Consider the following 20,258-nt stretch of genomic DNA (forward strand, 5'->3'; position numbering starts at 1 on the left):
CACCAATGATCTCTAAAATCAGCAAATTGATTCGAAGTTTTTTCTTGGCATGAATTTGCAGAGCTTTGAAATCTTCTTCGTATCGTAAATAGGTCTTCATTTTTGCTTTTGGGATAAAACTCAATATCTTTACCAGATGTCGATATTCATTCACGAATAATAACATCTGAATGTTCACATTCGTTTAAATATTATTGTTAAATTCCTTTATTTTAAGAACATTTGTTCTGAAATATGTAACAATCTGACTGTTCATATTGTTTCTTCTTAAAAATATAAGTTTGGTATAAAAAACATAAAAAGTTAACAAACATAGTTTTGGGTTTAAAAAAAAACATAGTTAAACTTTGACTAGTCTTCGTATATTGTATTTTGATCACGTCTATAATTTTAAAATATTTTTGTTAAATATCATTAAATGAACATGTCAAGTTAAGTTTAATAATACTTTATTATTATGTGGAGTGATTACTATTTTTTTATGATTTTTTTTCTTTTAAAAATTCATTACTCAATGAAAATATTTACTAAAGTTAAAAAAGTTAGTATTAAAACTCACAAAAATATTAATGATAAATAAGAACTTATTAACCATTTATTTTGATTAATATTTTTTATACGATTTCAAAATATAATATATATATATATATATATATATATATATATATATTTTACAAAGTCAAACATTTTATGTATCATTAAATTGTTAAGGGAACTATCTAAATTTTATCTCAAATTAATATACATTAAAATAAATACTAGTCTTCTATTTTAATATCTATAAAAACTTTTTATCAAGCCATATTCGAAAGATAAAAATATCAATAAATGAGTTATCATTAGACTTAAATGTTATTAAATTTAGCATGTGATAACTTTAATAGCAATAATTGAAAGAATGTATCAAAATCATAGACCAACCAAAACATATTATAACTAGATTAATCAAAATTTAGTAAATGTAATAAAAAAAATTAAAAATATTTTGTATTGAAAACAAAAATAGTTAAAACTTGAAGGAAAAATGACAATATATTAAATAAATAATTCTTTCAGTAGATAAAAATTAGCTAATTTTTATCATTATATAAAAAAGAAAACATTTTAAACATAACAATAAATATTAGACTTGAGAATTAAAATATAAAATAATTTTGGAGAATTTGATTGATCCTCTTGTACTCTTCTATTTATAAGAATAAATTGATAAAGAGTATATAATAATTAAGTAACCTTAGACATAATATAATCATGATAACCCTAAATACAATATAATCATGATAAATATAATAACTCTAAACACAATATAATTATGATAAATAGGATAACCTTTAACACAATATAATGATGATAAATAAGATAAATATCCTTACAATTAGATTTTGCATTTAAACTTAATTTAAAAAATTGGAGTCCACATTTTTTGTCCAATTAATTTCTTATACATATTAGCAATAATAGTTTTACTTTTTCTTGTGCAAATAATCTGGGTGGATAAGTATAGCAACAAATGATAAGTATTGAATGTATTTTATATTTTTGAGAAATTTAATTAACATTTTAATGGGCAAATCATACACAACGTTTTTCATCATTTTCTCCTTCAATCCAACGGTGGAAATTGGTCTTCCTTGTTTATTAAAAGTATTACTCATTTCTCATATAAAAAAACAAACTTCCCATTTCATTTTATCTTCTTACTCTTCTCATTGCATGGGAAAGACCCGTGTTGATTATAGTATTTTATGGCAGGTTAAAACCATAAATATATTTTATAAATAATTTAAAATTATAAATAATTTAAAATGTGATTGGTATAAGATATTTCTAAATTAAAATGGATACATTAAGAAAGAATTTTTTACATGCTTGAAATACATTTTGTCACACCCTTAAAAACTCACTGAAAACCCCGAGTAGTGGGATCCATGTGTCAAGGAGTGAGTGAGTGTTTCAGTTAGTGGAAAACAAGTGGCTGTAGGAGAGTGACCGTTCGGTTTTGGGTGACGGCAGTACTTAATACGAAAATTTCAAATGTCATGCCATTCTCTGCATGCTCTCTTTCCTCTCCAAATTTCTGAAAAAAAAAACGTTTTCTCCTCCTTCTCTCTAAAATCTCCACCTTCTCTCTAAGAAAATCTCACATTTTCTTCTTCCAATCACCTCTCAGGCACCGTTTGAACACTCCCGGCGTCAAGAGCTTTCGTTTAAACCGATCAGTTTGTGATTCTGAGCTGGTGAGTTTCCTTCCCTTTAGCACGTTCATTTATTTTCGCGTGCCAACCTCTATTTCTGGTCGCCTGAGTGAATCATATAATTCTGAGTGTTTCTGGTTTTCTGTTTGGTTCAGTACTCCTAAAACGTGACTGTCGAACGTTAAGTATTTGGTAGTGGGGAGCTCCATTATGCATCGTTGAGCGTTCGATTACGTATAGAGGTAAGGAAAACTTATATAATTTGATTAAATCCTTGTTTTGAACTTGGGTATGTTTGTATGATACGTTGTTTGATTATTTGATGAGTATGAAATATGTGTGTACTGTTTGTTTGGATGTGTGGATGGATGACTGATATACGTGTGAACTAAGCTGAGATAGGGCTTAATATTCAAACTGTAGTATTATGAGTAAAGGTGATAGTATGGTCGAGCGTCATTAGCGAGCGTTCGGTTCTTCTTGGGAGTGCATAGTCTTACCTGATTTCTCATGCTTTAGGGATAATGTCTAAGAGTCTTTCTGTAATACTATATAGGATTAGGTAAACTGTGATCGAGAGTTCGTATTAATCGTTCAGTTTTCCTTTGAGCGTCCGTCTATATTAAGTTATTCTTCTACAAGGAATTTCGTTAATGAAGATCTTGTTATAATATTGGATAGGCATAAATAAGTGTGGCGCAATTGTGTGTGTGTGTGTATATATATATATATATTCATTCGTTTTATGTAAATTTATTAGTGCTCGGTCTTGGACCAAGCGTTCGATCTCAGTAGCGCTCGTTCCTGATAAGTACTTGGTCTTGGACCAGCGCTCGTTCAATAGTGTACGGTTTTCTACAGGGCTCGGTCTTAAACCAAGCGCTGGGTCTCGTTTCAGTAATTTATTATTACTGTTTTAGAATAAGAGTATTCAGCCAAACTCGATACCATCCGTTACTTCATAGTTTCTATCAGTATTAGTATTGGGTATCAAACAATGTTGGTTTCTAAAAGGTGTTCGGTCTAAAGTCTTAGTACTCGGCCTAGGCTTCGTGGTGTTCGGTCTAAAGTCTTAGGGGTCTGTTTATTGAAGTGGATAAGTAGCGCTCGGTCATGTTAGTTTCTAAGGAGTGTTATTCCAGTTGGACTTATGTTATGATGAGAAAGTGTGATCTTATTTCAGTTGAATATATTGATGAAGTATAAGAGAATTTGAAATGTGATGTAAATGAAATAGTTTGATTATGAACGAGTATTCTAGAGAGGAATATCTCAGAAAGTGGTTATTGATTGGTAAAGTATGAATGTGGGCAAAACTTAGCGGGCGCTTATCCTGATATTCCATGATTACTCATTCTCAAGTAGAGAGGAGTAAGTCATGTGTGGGAATGACAGGAGGTCCTCTTGGACGGAACGGATCAACCTCGGGTGGCAACTGTTGAGGGTATCCCAGTTACTACATCACTCGGGTGCACGAACGTCGTAGCTACACATGATTCATACCGTCTGGACAGTCAGAGTCAAGTGGTCGTTAATTGCATGCCTTGATGTATGAATGATGATTTGGGTGTTGTTAGTTTAATTATGAATGTTGTATGTTGTTATTGAATAAATTAAATTACATAAGCTTACCCTATTTGTCATTTTATTTGTGTTGTGCGTCCTGTCGTTGTCATGTTGCAATGATCATCCGTGTAGATGTGACAGAAGGAGAAGAGCTGCTGGAAGAAGTATTGGAAGACGCAGCAGAAGTGGAGGTCGAACCTTAGGAACGTTCGGTCTGTTGTTAGCTTTATCTTTTGTAAGATTGTTCGGTATAAGTTATTTTGTACACCGTTCGGTCTAGTGGTAGCTAGCATACGGTTTTAAATTTCCTGCTGTTATGTAAGGTCGTTCGGCCGTAATCGTATCTCGCTAAGTGTTTGAACTGATCTGTAGTATTATTAATATGTGATTATTCTCGTATATGGTTTTACACTGTATTTTTAGGATGTTACACATTTTCCTAAAAAAGAAAAATGAATTATGAAAATCCTAAATTGACAAAGTGAAAGGTAATCCATTTTCTATTTAATGTATAAGTATTTCTTTAATTTGAATTTTAGTTATTTATTTAAATAGTTGTGGAAAATATGAGATTCAGGTTTAGGGTTTAGATGTAATGAATATTTTTAATGAAATTCAGGTTCAATTAACTAAATTTAATCTTCATTTAACTTTTCAAAAATAAATACTTAATGAATCCGACGAATAACTCCTATTTTAATTATTTGACAATGACGTGCACTAAAATAATTTATTGAGTTTGGCTATTTTCACGTCTAAATAGAGATATAAATCTGACAAGTGGGTTATTTTAATTATTTGACAATGACATGCACGGAATAAAATCATTCATTGAATTTGGTTGTTTGCATATCTAATTCCCCAATTGTTGTCTGTAGACAGAAATAGCTGATACTAAATTTACAAACAATGTCGTACAAACAATGCGAGAATCCCTTTTACCTGTCACATTGCAAATAATGGAAAGTGGGACACAAAGAGCAACTGAAAAAGCACAAATACAGTTTTTTTTTAATCCATGTTTTGGACAGAAGAAAGAGTAAAGGTGTTAAATAACATTAATCAATTGATTCATATAAGTTCTAGTAAATTTGTCACAACAAATCAGAGTCAAAATTCCTGTTATATACTTCATTGAAAATTCACCTGCCTTTGAATTATATACGGGAAAGGGTAGCAGAGTTATGGTATTATATAGCAATGCTACCAATAGTTAATTTAACACTATCCTATGCTAGTTTTATTCTGTGCATTAAACGTGATTTTTCATCACATCAATCCAATATCAGCAGTTAATGCTTATGAGAAGTGCCACTCAAGATGACAATGAACCGCTGTGTTTGCTTGGCAATGGTGTGTTCCTCCGGGACTGGCGTTTTGTTTGTACAACTACTGGTTCTTGTTCTTCCCACTTTTCACTCATTACTTCACTGTCACTGTCATCATCACCTTTAAATACAGGATGGATATACGCATTCTGAAGGAACTCTTTCAAATTGAAGTTTGGCTCTCTTGCACGCTCCAATGTGTCCTTCATCATTGCCTCCTGAAGAAATTTAACCAAAAGGGTGGAAATTTAACACGAATTTGGTGAAGAAATGGATGAACTACGATGCCATGATAAAGAAAAGGATAAAAAAAGGCAATTTTAAAACAAAGGGTTTCCTAAAAACGTTTCTTTTTTTGTTTCTTGCATAGTTAAAAGCAGTATCCAGTTGCAGTATCAAGACTAACCTGTAATGGATGTTTAATGAAAGCAGGTTCATATCGTCCCTTGCAATACAAATGGAATGCTATTGTCAAAACTGGGAGAGTGATGAGTAATGGAGTTGAGTTAGCAGCTTCTTTTGTACTCAATAATCCCATTAACAGAAGCTGTGAGATCACTAATGCAAATATGATACGTCCATGGATATCAGGCCAGAATGCTGCAGCACTCTCATACTCTTGGTTGTAGACATTTATTATCTGCCATCAGATAATTAACTTCGATATTAAGTTGAATTATACATACTAGATAATCATGCTTAAATTTTTCGTGTATGTGGTCAGTTTATGAAAACAGTAACTAAATGCATGCATAGAAACAGAAACATGTGATGAACCAACTTTTACCTGATGACGGTATACGACATATGCCAAGCCAAAGAACACTATGATGTATGGAAGAAGAAATGGTGTGACCACAGCATATACAAGGCCAAGTAAGAAATAAAGTTGTATTTGAGGTTCTCCTGTATTGAAACCAAAGGTCCCGGGATCCATTGCTTCTTCACGATCCTTTTCAGTCTTCACTAAGAAGAAATTTTTCAGGTGATAAAATATCAATGGCTTCAACCTTAAAATCTCACCAGCACATCCAGCCCATCCATCTACCATTATGTAAGTTATAAAGAATGTTGCCTTCATTGGAATTGAGACACCAATTGTTATTGGGATTCTGCATACACAGCATATGATTACTTTTGGTTATTGAAAGCTATTCAAATGAAAGGATATTTTCTGTGACTGTTTTAGGATTATCAAAATGACTGTTGACATATAGTTTATTTAAACTTAATGGCTAACATACATAAAGTTAAATGTAAATCTGCAGCTGAAGAAGATTAATGATTGTAATAGTAGTACTAGGAGGTCTTACTCATTTGCTGACTGGTGAAGAAATTTATCTAGCTGTTGGAATGCAGTCCCAGTAATTATGCTCCCAAGAAACACATTAATGAACTGGAAGATGTAATATCTAGTGGCTGCTCTCCTTTCCAGAGAAGAAGTGCTAATAAAACCTTCGAACTTGGACATTATCATCAATATTGATGGCAGAAATATGAGAAATATCTTCAAAGCAATACCGGGAAGGAAACCTTGTATGAACGCTTTTATGACTTTGCTGGATAAAAGAGAAGCATAACATTAGTTTTCCACCACAGACACCATTAAGATATCAAAGAACAACACAAGGTCATCAGTAACATTTTGTTTTTTCATCGGTCAGACATAGAACCTCCAACATATTCTGGGTTCAATCATAAAAGTAGTAAAAGGTTTTCATATTTATTCTATAAATTTTGTTCAGACGGATATATGTGTTATGCAAAAAGGAAAATAAGATGATATTAAAAATAAAAAACACTTACATTTCAATAAAGGGTTTAAGAAAAGGTACTGCTTTTTCAATCCCTTCAATGTTAGCTAATGACTGAACAAAAGCAATGGGGATCATGAAAAAGAATGTCAGAAAGAAGAAAGCTACAGCAACTATAAGCCTCCTTATTGTGAGTGAAACATATGGTATTGCCATGTTGTCCCAATACACATCACGAGGTTCTGGAGCCCACTCTGTCAACCATACGGTTGGATTTCTGGACTGTTGAGTTTGTGCACAAACAGCTGCACCCCAACGAGTTCGGAAGGAAACAAAAGCCGCTGGCATTATATATTTAGGATTCTTTATCACCCTATCTTTCTCCAACTCTATCTGAAAATGCAGAGGAACATCAAACTCAATAATTTATGATACAAGAATATAGGGATATGGACATGTATAATGATGATCATAAGCAAAAATTTGTATTTCAAAGATGAGAAAAATTTCTGTCACTGATGGAAAACACCTTCTATTGTTATAGCTATGAAACAAGTATGCAAACACTACTGATATTCTGTTTTAGGTGTACGAAAATAATTTTAGATCAGTATATGCCTACCATCAGTGTTACAGCACGATAATTAGCTCAGATCTCTTTCATCTTTTTTCTTTCACAGTTGACAGTAGAATAAAATTTCTTTTTAGTTATCAGCATATAAACACAGAAAGCACTGCTTACTTCTTTTGATAATCTGTTAATTTCATCAGTATAAAAATCAATTGCATCCACTCGATCCCCCCAAAGACCGAGACAACCAGTCTGCAAGCAAGTACAAGATAGTGGAGTTATATAGTGCAGGAGAAAAAGAAATGGAATGCCTTTAGAAAAATAGCGAGAGTTTTACACTGAGATTTTAAAAAATGGAAGATAATTCAGAACTCATAGGAACCAGGTTATTGAAAATAGCATACCTTTTTAAATGGCCGTGTGGATTGATTTCTAGAATATTTAAGTTCATAGTAGTCAAGCCAATTCTGCGTTTTCTTCTTCTTAGAAACTAGACTAGAAAGTTTCTTTGCATTGTGAACAACCTGCAGGAATATCTTTAAAAGTAAGGGGAAAAAACCAAAAGTTCTTCTTCGGATAAAACACAATAATCAACCTGCTAGAATTTATTCTGTGAATGATGGGTCAAGATGGGTTGAACTTGACATCCAAGTGTCATTATATCAACAAAATAAAATGGAGCTAATTGGCTTGCTGTTCTGTTTAATAACGAGAGATCGTCTCATAGTTCAAGGTCTGTCCTAGTAAAATCCATTTCAACAGTGCATTTAGAATACTAAATTTTGGTCATTGACTCGATCATGCTACAGTTGACATAGGACCACCTCAAAGTTTCTAGTCCAATATATAATCTATAGCTATCAGAAACAAACAGAAGAGGAAGTTTGTCAAATATACTACAAAAAACTATATTACACTAAAATTTACCCCAACTAAGAAATATGTACTTCATGGCTCATAAGATTATAACTAATAACTAATCCTAAACAAATTAGGAAATAACTATCCATTTGAACACAACAAAAATTAATATGAGGATACCAGTTATAAATGTTGTTAATCTGATACACTCAAATAACAAAAATCATATTACAAGATCTGAAACAACAAAAAAAAAAATTAGGCGAATGTGATTGCAATAAGAAAGGATCAGACCTGATGAGTGAGATAGTGATCTGGATGGTTGACCAAAAAGAAATGTTCCACTAGCTCACTAACTGATTCATCAGGATCAGGTGGTACATTTCTGACAAGTACCTGCACAGATGTAAAGGACAAAGTTTACTATGACAAGTTTTTCTTCTATATTTATGAAGGTGATGAAGGTTCAATGGATCGTTAGGATATATGGACTTATGTGGACTTTAATAATCTTAGGATATAAATCCTTATTACAGAAACAGTGGTTCTACGAGTATGAACTTATCGTCTTGTTCAGATATAAAACTTATTCTTACTGTGAATTGGTCTGGACGACGTCTTTCTGATGCTAGAAAATGCAATCTCATTGTTGCAACTATTTGATACTCCCTTTTCAAGATATAGCATGTCCAGAAGGTAAAAGCATAAGCCATTACCAAATGAGTCCAGAATCTGCAATTCATGTAAAAAGCATTGGAAGATAATCATGCTTGTTCGAAAAAATAGGCAGTTACTTCAAAAGAGATTAAGGTTCTGGAAGGAGTTATTAATTTGTTTCAACTTGATTTAGAGGATTTGCATGGACTACCTCAGAGATGTATATACTAATTCACCCAATCTACAACAGGGACAAAAATGAATGTATGCGACATACTAATACTAATGTGCAATTCTTTAAATTAACAGACACATCATTAGAAAGTTCATATTAGATGAAATAGAATGTAAAAGGCAAAAGAAAAGTAAAAATTAAAGCAAACAATCCAACCGGGTGAAAAGTGTGGATACCTATTTGATCCGGTTGGAATATTTGAAATTGAAAGCTTATCTATCTGACTATAAGTCAAATTGGACCGCTCCAAGGTGCTATTCGTCCAGTTGACAGGAACCATAACAGAAAACGCTAGGAATGCAATGGGTACAAATATTTTCAGCCTGCATTTCAATAAGGTAAGAAGACACAGTAAAAAATCAAGAGACATAAGCAATGTTGGAGTTAAAAACTGGGGAAATTCTGAAAAAAAGAAAACTACCGTTGGAAATGAAGGAAAAACCAGATGAGAAAGCATGAAAACAATGAATGGTTGAAATCCACAAATGCCACAAAGAATGATTGATCAGAGCATACCCAAGTAAGTAGATCCTCAAGTAAACAGCAGAGTCCAAGCCTGCATGGTCAATTAGTTCAGGTTCTGGCATTTGCAATGCTGCAGGCATCCAGCTCAGGAACCTTATATATGACTTGAAGTCCAAATTGACAATCTTGCTCACAAATAACCCTGCTTGCAATGGACTGCTTCTTAAACCCTTCAAATACCATTTTGGAAAATACACCCTATCGTTTATAGGCTGAATTCGAAGTACAGCAAAAGCCAACAAGAAAGTAAATGCACTCAGGATGTTAATTGCTGCGGCGAGTCCTATATCACTCAAAGAAGCCATGAGCATATGGCAACTTAGAAAAACGAAGCTACTCCCTGTAAATTATACAAATAAGCATGATGTCAAAATCAACACATTTCTTTATAGGCTTCGAACTTAAAAGTACAACCTTATTTTGCAGCAGTGATTGGTGGAAGACAAAGACAGAAAGATTTAACATCTGATTTGAAATAAGAACTGATGTAAAACTGATTTTCCCGTGATGATATGGACAAAAAACAGAATTATAATGTTAAAAAAAATTGTGATGTGGGAGAGGCTGAAAAGTCACAGTCAAACTGAGTTTTCTCTTCCCCCAAAATTTCACCCAAAGTCATAATCAAGTGAGGAAGTAAGTACTAATCAATCCTTCTACCCAGTATCTCTCGCTGGTCAAACTATAATCCACTTCTAAACAAAATAATGTTTTCCGTTAGGCATAACCGATCATGATTCTGAATTCCCATTTTCCATGCAAAACCAAAAATTAAAGCCAAAACTTTATGACATCTGTGTTCTTCTAGCAATCTTAGCCACCAATCAACAGAAAACACATAATTCAACACCCAGAAAAATTCAGCATTAGAAACCATAGCAACTAAAGAACAATGAACAAAAATGGCTTTGAATATTATTATCACACAATAGATCCACGCCGTTGGGGTACATTACCTTGTCTGCCACAACAAATTGTCCGAACAGAAAGAGAAAGAAAGGAGAAAACGAGCTGAAACAAAACGGCGAAGAGTAGTTTTTCAACACAATTGAGATTATTATCACACTGCCACTGTTAGTTCAACCGACCACAGGGAGAAAACCCAAAAGCCAGAAAGTCAGCAATAAGCAAAAGTTACAAACTTTATGGCATTTCTTTTCAAAGGGGTGCGTTAAGGATTTATAATTTGTAGCGGCACGTCTTAGTCAGGTGAGGTAAGATTTGTGCCTACTCATCATATACACCATGTCGACCATTCACTGTATACAATAAATCCTGCATGTAAAATAATGAAAAACAATTGAAAACAAAAACTTTAACTACAAGAAAATTGGATTGATAAAACAGTAAAGCAAATTTGGATAATTTCATGAAAATATGGTGATAAAACAGTGAATCTCTTGCAATTAGTTTTGTGATTTTACGTTTCATAGTATGATCTTCTGATGGTAACAAATATTAAGAAATTAAAATAAAACAATTAGGATTTTCAATTGATAATTGAATTGTGTTTGGTTGGCCGCACATGGCACGAGGTGGTGGGGTCGGAGAGAGAGTGTAATAGGAAGAAAGGAGATACTGTCTTTGACGTTTCCTTTCTTTTCCTAACGGCTACTATCTTTTTTTTTTTTTTGTAATTGTTAATTCACTGTAAGAGTTTTAAAAGCCATGGCCAGCCGAACAGAGATTTTTTAAAAGAAAAAACTGAGAGTTTGATACTCTACAGTTAGATAATTAAAAGTTAGCTTATTTAGTCTTAAATAGTGGGTTTGAATTCAAATCTCGTTATTAATTGTTTTAAATATTTATAAAGAAAGTTTTGTGATTCATATTAACTTTATTTAACTCTGATGATTGTCTTCCATAAAATATACATATAGTTCATCGTAAAAAAAAAGGTTATCTTTTTAAGAAAAGGGTATGATTCCTTAAATGTTGATGGTGCTGTTTTTCAGTTAATTTTATGAAAGAATAATGGTTGGATGACAAATTTTTACTTTCGTTTGACACAATATAAAAATAAAATAATTATAAAAAATGAATTTATATATTTTTTTAAAAAGAAAAAAGTAAAAAAAAAATGTTAAATAAATATAAAAATTTTATGTATAATTTTTTCTTCATGAAAGGAAAGTAAATAAAAAAAACAGACACGTAAAGTTGCATATTAAAAGTTATACTGAACATAATTTTTTATTTAGTTGAAGATGTGTGTAAACTCATATAATAATATACATAAAATTTTATATTGATCACTCTGTGTACGTGTATTACTATTAATGCAAGTTATATACGTAACTTCGACTATGTTATTTTAATTTAAATTGTGACGTCTTTTTTATATTTTTTCAACTGTTGTATTATTGAGACTTAACACAGTGAAGAATTTTGATTTTACAGTGACACATCCCTCGATTTTCGTTGGTACAAGCTTTAACGTTTGCAATAAACACGGGCCCACATGATGAATGTTGAAAGCAGTTATTGAGATAAGTTTTAAGTTTTCAATAAATGTTTATGTTTCCATTGACAAGTGTGTATTAAACAGTGCAGGGTGCGTGACCATAGAGATTTTATTTTAAATTGAATCATCTAGTTCGACATACAACACTATGATGTTAAAATGAGTTTTAATTGTATTTCCTATTTTAAATCTTATCTTTTTAATCATTTATGGACACACAATAATGAAAACGTGTTTTCTAGAAAAAAAATATCATAGCAAATTGATAAGTCTGAGATTTTAAATAGATGATTAACTGTAAAAGATTAATATAACCGCAACATGAAAAAAAAAACGACTTGTCGTAAAAATTTGTCTAGTATAAAAATATTTATTTATTTTTACGTCATATTTAAGTCAAACAATAAAATTTTCAATTACGTCTAGAGATAAATAATTAATTAAAAACTTATGAATACATAAGAACAAGTTTTAATAATAACGTCATAAAAATAATTTAATATGTGTAAGCATGTTTTCAACTTAAATATATTTCTTAGTTATGAAAAATTAATTTATCGGAATTGAATAAACTCCTGTTCAAATATTGATATTTAACAACCACATACAATATTTTGCACTAAATTAATTAATAATAAATATTGTATGGCAAACATCAGAAAACCATAATCGAATAAATAATAATATCTTTATAAATAACGAAATGTCACTTAATTTTTTTAGATATATTATAATAATTATAATCAATTAAGGTTTAAGTCTATGCCGATAAAATAAATTAAATCCATTTGTGAATTTTTAATTGAATTCTTATTGATATTTTTTATTTATTAAATACTTAAATTTTTTAATTAAGTTCTTGTTATATAATTTTTTATTAGTTAGATGATGCGACTATTATTTTATGTCTCCTAATCTTACTTTATTATTTGTATGTGTTAATCAATACAAGACACTAAACATATCAGTTAAGAAACTAATCAATCATTTTTTTTTTCATTTATGGTAAGAAAACGACAGTTTTTTAGCTTTTGGTCTATCCATTATGTATGGTGTTTGATTTAGAGAAATGTTAGTTTTTATAGAAATTATTGGTTTCTGTGTGATCTCTTTGATGTGAGATTTGATGTAGTTAGGAGACAGGCTTTTACGTAGTTGGGACTTGGGAGGCCCAATTCAGTGACAAACTGGGGCCAAGCCTTGGGAAGTTCTGGGCCACCATGGCCCAAATTGTTGAAGAAATGATTGAATGCAGAAAGGGAAATGAGAAAAGAGAGAGCCAGAGAGACAAGAAAACTGAATGGACAAATTAAGGATTGCGTGTAACCCTTTAGGAGGGTAGGCTTGGACCTTCTTTCTCCTCAATTGTCCTTTGTTTTATAGCCAAAAAGAGAGCTACCATGATTGAGAATCACAAGAGCCACAGAAACTCACATCCATGCAATTTCAGTAATGTGATGAAATCATTCATTAGTGTTAATCCTTTTGACTCATTATCATTAATACGTATTTCTTTGATAAATCTAAAAGAGAATTAGATGAAACAATTACGAGAGAATCAAAATTTGCAACCAGCAAGACTGATATGGTAAAGAGACTCAGCCTATGGAATTAGGAATTTCTCTTGAGAAAATAGTGTTGGAGAGATCCAAGTTCTTCATCAGAGTGCTCAAGTTAGATTTTGGAAGTTCAACTCTTAGCCATCCATTAGATGAAAGATATATTTTCTTAAGATTTGCTAAATACAGTATGCCATTTCGAAATTTGCCTTACAAGTTGGTGCCTGAGAGTTTTTTGGATTTATTGAAATACTATTCACGCATAATGAACGAAAGTTGAAATAAAAAACATTAGAAAACTGCAAAAACACAAAAATTGAAAAAAAAAATACTTTTGAACTTTCCTTAATGTTATAGGAAGATCATATAATAAGTTATAATTGATTACTTTTATTTTATTTTGTACTATATGACTATCTAGTCAGCATCAGAGAATTGAATGGTCAATTATTACTAAAGACGTGTAAATGAGTCATGTCAAGATAGAACAATTTGATGGTTAGAATGATTAATTCTAAAAGTTGATCAATTTAAAGATAAAATATGATTACTCATAAAATATGATTACTCATTAATTCTAAAAGTAGGCGGTTGCTACTCAAAAGTCCATCTCGAAATTTATAAATATTAATTTCAAGCAAGAAAATAAATAATTATATTTATTAAACTATTAATATTTATTGGATCAAATTGACTTTGATACAAGAGTACTTCATAGATGTACTCTCTACACAATTTGGACAAATGACTACAATAAAACTTAAGGTGGAAGAATGTGTTTAGGAATCTTAAACAACTTTCTACATGTTGATATTAACCTCGACCTTACACTTCAAAATAAATTTATATAATTCATATTATTTTATATTATATTAGTTTTAAAAATTCTTTTAAATATATTAATAATTAATCAAATTTATTTTATCAATTACCAATTAATTTACCGTGAAATATTCCATCAAAAGTTTCAATTACCAATGAATTTATAACATTTTTTATAAATTCATAATCAACAAATTTAAAAACATTTGAATTATTGATAAATTTTAAAAAGAAATTACAGATGAATTTATTGTCAATTTTGAAAAAAAAAACATTATTAATAGATTATAAAAAGAAAATTTATACAACAAATTTATTAACAAAATTTTATTATTAAAGTTTAAAATAAAAATTTTAATGTCTATCTTATTTACAAAATTTAATAGCAAAAATATTCATAATAATAAACCTTATAAATTATCAATTAATTTTGTTAATAAACTTATTATCAGCATATATTTACATCGTAATACAAATATTAATGATGGAAATATTTATCCATAATTAAAAAATTTAAATTCATTGATAAAATTTTGTTAATAAATTTTTTTATTAATAAATTTGTTGTCATTAATAAAATTCTGTGATAATTAAATTTTTGATAATAAATACTTATGTTTGGTTTTTCACATCGTATCACTATGCATCCATTTAAAATTTTATATTTTAGCACTGTTTTTCAAAACTAGCTCGTGACTAGTTAATAAACTATATTTTATCTAGCTTCTTGCTGATAAGCTACTATTTTATCTAACTTATAGTTGGTAATAAGTTCAGATCTGACAAGTTAGTTTATTTCAATAGAAAATGTTGATAAATAAGCTAATAAATTATTAGCAGATGTTATAATTATATAAATGAAATTTAATTGTTTTAGAGAAAAATTTTCATTATGTAACTATAAATTTAAAGCTTTTAAAATAATTAAACTTTTGATAATTTTTTTACTATTTTTATTTATTTTTTAAAAGTTGTATAATGTTTTTACCTATAAATTAAATTATACCTTTATTTATTTTTAAATATTTAAATCTTCTTATTTCGCGGCTCATGTGGGTTGAACCCGTGGTGGGCCGGGTTGGTCCACCAACCTAATTTTATTTTATTAAAAATGAATTTTAATTTTATAAAAAAATATTTATTATTTTGTTTTTGGTTGAAAAAATTATTTAAGTTTCTTATTTTCAAAATTAATTAAACACCTCGTGTTCAAGAGTGAAATTTTTTTAGATTTGTATTATAGAAAGTTTGTAATTTTTTTTATTTAAAAAAAATTGTAATTAGGTGAGCCAGTGAGCCAACTCGTTTACCCACCAACCCATGGTGGGTCGAGTCGGATTCGAATTTTTCTGGCTCGCTAATAAATGAACCGGGTTGAATTGGCTCACTAAGTGACCAACTCGTGATGGGCCGGGTCGGGTCGGGCCGGATGACCCGTTTTAACAGCTTTAAGTTTTATTATATGTAATTTTTTTATATAGCATAATAAATTATTCTAAGCAGACTAAGGTTTTTACCATTCCTACTGCATTTAACGTGAATAGAAAAACATGATCGATTGATCTTATTTATTTATTTAATGTTAAAAATAGTTTTTTATATTTTGTATAATTGAAATATTATATTAAACAAGTAAATTTAAATTCAATAACTTTGAATTATTTTATAAAATCATTTTTAAAATTAAATAATTTGAAATAAAAATAACTTAAATTTAATATATATATTTTTTTAAATGTTAAAATTTATCAACCAAGATTAAAAGAATCAATGCACGGGAGTAAACCCATTCTCTCCACTCATCAAGGAAGAGAATATTTCATCAAAACAAATGCAATATTTTAGCAAATATCGAATGAAAAATGAAAGTTTAACTAATGATTGCAAAAAGAAGAGTTTTAAGTGTTAGGATATAATCAGTTGGTATGGATTTATTGTGCAGAGTCTCACTCAGAACACAATCAAACTTTAATTTATTTTAAATATTCATGGATTTAGTGTTGGTAAGTATCCAAACTTTTAAATTATTTATATTTAATGAAATAAAATAAAAATTCATAAAAATTTGTGTAATATAAAAAAATATGTAAATATTTTGTGACATGATAAACTATTATTAAGTAATTTTGTATTGGAATAAGTTCTTAGTATGTGTTAACTAATAGAGAGTTTGTGTAGAAAAAAACTAACAAAGCACTGGTCCTTAGTACGACATCGTTAGTTAACGATAAAACACAATTCCAACTCTATTGTAGATTTGAGTTGTCCGATAAAACAATACAAGTTTGTTCTTAATAAATTCCTGCTTTCAACGACTATTATAGTTTGAACGTGTAAATTTTCCACAATATCTTTTCAAAGATGAATACATCAATGATGTAATAGAGAGATGAGGTTTTATTCCATAGACTGATAAGTTTTGTAAAATAAAACAAAATAGATACTGACAAACACTTGACACACATAAAACAAAACTATGTTAATCTAATCCTTTTCCAACAATTTGTAGGCTTTCTGCTAGTTGGTCTAATCAGTCTCACATTTAAAACTCTCTCAACAAGTCTTGCAAGCAATTGGGGTTTTCCAATGAAGAATACATTACAACCCAATATTATTCCAAAGATCATCCCACATGCATATCCCATTAGAACGGATTTCCACCCAAATCCGAATTCTTCTTTATCAAGTCTTGAATATGGTGACTTTTCTTTATCCTCTTTGCAGGATTTTGACAAAGGAATTCCACACAACATTGGATTTCCAACATAGGAATCATTTTCAAATGTGTTAAACTGTCCACCTTTAGGTATCATTCCCTTAAACTGGTTTTGTGAAAGGTTCAAGACAGCCAGAAAATTCAAATTTGTCAAAGCCATAGGAATCTCACCCTTCAGCTGGTTCCATGAGAGGTCCAACCATTCCAAATTGCTTAAATTACCCATTGATAATGGAATGATACCAGTGATTCTATTGTGTGAAAGGTTAAGCCCTTTCAGAGAGTGCAACTCTCCAATGACTGTTGGAATTTCTCCTTCAAACATGTTATTTGATAAATCAATGGTTGTGAAAACAGTCAGTATCCTTGTGAGTTCCATGTATGACCCTTTCATTATAATCACTATTGAATCACTATATGCAGAATGGTTACCGAGATATTTCAAACCAGTTTGGTTGTTAATCGCATTCATCATTCCTTGAAAGTTCTGGATGTATGATGCTGGCAAGGGTCCAGTAAAATAGTTATTGGAGATGTCAAAAATCCTCAATCTGGGAAATGGAAGTTCGGTGCCGAAAGAAGTGACGACACCATGAAATTTGTTTGACCGTAAACTGAGTACCCTTAAATTTGGCAAAGTTTCTAAGCAATAGGGGAACATATCCTCTATGTTATTGTTTTCAAGATCCAAAACTTCGAGTTTTGTACAATGAGCCAAAGATCGTGGTAATGGTCCCTTCAACTTATTTCCATTCAACTTTAGAGTCTCAAAGGAATTTCCTTTAGAAAAGTTATCAGGTATGCTACCGTAAAGGTTGTTGTCTTGCAAATCCAACGCCCGAAGAGAATGAAATGTTCCCAAGCATTGTGGAATAAGTCCTGTCAAGTTGTTGGAAGCCAAGTTAAGTATAGAAAGGGTGCTAGCGTTGCACAATGCTGAAGAAATGTCCCCACTCAACTGATTATTTGAGACTGAAAAGAATCCAATGCCATTAGGTGGAATCGGAAGATCACCTCGCAACTTGTTGAAACTTAGATCAATGTAACTAATGTTCTTCCAGGAGCGCAAGAGGTTCTCACGAAACCATTTGGGAATGCTTCCACGAATTCTGTTATGAGAAAGATCTAAAAATCGCAGGTTTTGCACTGGTGCTAAGAATTTTGGGAAACTACTTATGTTACTTGAAGATAAAGATAAGTATTGAAGGTTGGGTAAGATACAATCAAAATTATTTTCAAATTTTAGTGAAAGCAAACTATTGTGAGAAAGATCCAAAATCCACAGAGTTTTAAGCTTTGAAAATTGGTGAAAGTCCACGACACCACTCAAACCTGTTGATGACAAATCCAAACAACTAAGATTTTGGAGTTGAAATATTGAATTTGGAAAATTACCTTGCATTTTGTTATAAGAGAGAGACAGATATCGTAAAGAAGTAGTTGAGAAGTCACCAATTGACCCTGTGAGTTGATTGTTACTAAGATCCCAGATGAATAAAGAAGGCAAAGAATAAAACCCACTAGGAATTGATTCGTTTAACATTTTACCACTCAAATCTAGGGTCGATAATTCAGAGAATTTGGTGATTTGGGTTGGAATTGGGCCAACTAATTTATTACTTGATAAATCTAAGAGAGAAAGTTGAGTAAGATTAGACAATGATGGTGGAATAAATCCATCAAAATTGCAACCGGAAAGATCTAGTGTGTGAAGAGACTTCAAGTAGGCTATGGAATTGGGAAGGTATCCTGAGAAAGCAGTATCAAAGAGAGACAAAACTCTTAGTGGAGTAGTCCAGTTGGACGTTGGAAGTTCACCTCTGAGGTTTTGATTTTGGGACAAATCTATCTCTTGGAGATTGGGTAAATGAAGGATGTTAGAGGGCAATTTCCCTTGGATTTGGGTGTTTGAGAGATGGAGAGAAACTAAAGAGGATGACAGATTAGTTAACAATGACAAAGAGCTCTCTCCGACAGAAGACATGTTCACTTTTTCTAAATAAATCTCTCGTAAATTAGTTGCGTTGTGAATGAGTCTTTTCCATGTGTAATCATCAATTCTAATTCTGGTGGGAAATGTGTCGATGCTACTGATACGAAGATGTTCTAATTTTGACAAGTGAGAGATTGTGGAGGGAACATACTAATCCCAAGACAGGATATATTTAGATGTGTGAGGTTGACAAGGTCACCAATTGCAGAGTGTATTGAAGATCCAAAGAAATCATTAGAAAATAGATTGAGTTGTTGAAGGTGTCTTAACTTGAAAATAGAACTATTGGAACCCAGTAACTCACCTCTAAGAAGACTGCAGGAAACAACTGAGTTTTTGAATTATAACATATCAGACTTATCATGAGGGTTGCACAACAAACAATTATAGGAAGGAAAATAAATAAGCAAACATTGGAAGATAATAAAGTATATCACTAAAACCCAACCCATTAATCTCATACGGAAGAAATATGGATTTTGGATGCAACCCATCCAGAAAGTTTAATCTATATATAAGAAGCTGCCCTATTTTAAATTTACAAAAAAATTGATAATACTTAATTTAATTCGTACTATAGAAGTCAATTAGAAATTCAAAGCAGTTTCTTTGAAATTTCCGTCCTAAAAAGGACGGAAGACTTTCTAATACAAAATGACAACTGACAACTACAATTTCTTAATCTTATCTTCACCGGCATCATTAGAAATTTCATAAAATTAAGGCTTCTCCCAAATTAATCTGAAAATGATACTTTGAACAAAATTTCACCATTTTTTATTTTAATAATTAATAAATAGGAAAATTTCATCCTATTAATTATTATATTGTTTTTAATTAACATTATTCACGTTATTTTTACAATATTTCGTGAAAACATACCTCCAAATATTTTAATAGGATAATTATAGCTTAATATTATTATTTTAGAAATAATAAAATAAATATCAAAATCAAATTTATTTATATATTAAATATTAAATATAAATACTAAAAATATATTAAACAAACT

General features: G+C 30.7%; 1 protein-coding gene and 1 pseudogene across 1 annotated transcript; both read right to left on the reverse strand.

The window, feature by feature from the left end:
- Window positions 1-4,807: 4,807 nt before the first annotated feature.
- Window positions 4,808-10,859, reverse strand: LOC108323537 (CSC1-like protein At3g21620). Its single transcript, XM_017556021.2, has 12 exons — window positions 10,649-10,859; window positions 9,684-10,032; window positions 9,344-9,490; window positions 8,872-9,007; window positions 8,570-8,671; window positions 7,819-7,938; window positions 7,586-7,666; window positions 6,896-7,236; window positions 6,403-6,648; window positions 5,877-6,201; window positions 5,496-5,729; window positions 4,808-5,307 (listed from the first exon to the last, which is right to left on the reverse strand). The coding sequence occupies exons 2-12, from the start codon at window positions 10,001-10,003 to the stop codon at window positions 5,077-5,079; spliced, it is 2,283 nt and encodes a 760-aa protein (XP_017411510.1). The 5' UTR covers window positions 10,004-10,032; window positions 10,649-10,859; the 3' UTR covers window positions 4,808-5,076.
- A 6,100-nt stretch (window positions 10,860-16,959) lies between these two features.
- Window positions 16,960-19,587, reverse strand: LOC108323539 (receptor-like protein 7; annotated as a pseudogene).
- Window positions 19,588-20,258: the final 671 nt, after the last annotated feature.

This window comes from Vigna angularis, chromosome 7 (assembly GCF_016808095.1).
Source record: "Vigna angularis cultivar LongXiaoDou No.4 chromosome 7, ASM1680809v1, whole genome shotgun sequence".
Classification (NCBI taxonomy): Eukaryota; Viridiplantae; Streptophyta; class Magnoliopsida; order Fabales; family Fabaceae; genus Vigna; species Vigna angularis.

What these genes read in the sequence shown, in the direction of transcription:
- LOC108323537 (XM_017556021.2), bottom strand. Translation starts at nt 10,003, where the DNA reads ATGCTCATGGCTTCTTTGAGTGATATAGGACTCGCCGCAGCAATTAAC. An exon ending in GTCGTCCAGACCAATTCACA is followed by an intron (nt 8,672 to 8,871) that starts GTAAGAATAAGT and finishes ACATCTGTGCAG; the next exon opens with GTACTTGTCAGAAATGTACC. An exon ending in ATGTCGTATACCGTCATCAG is followed by an intron (nt 5,730 to 5,876) that starts GTAAAAGTTGGT and finishes ATCTGATGGCAG; the next exon opens with ATAATAAATGTCTACAACCA.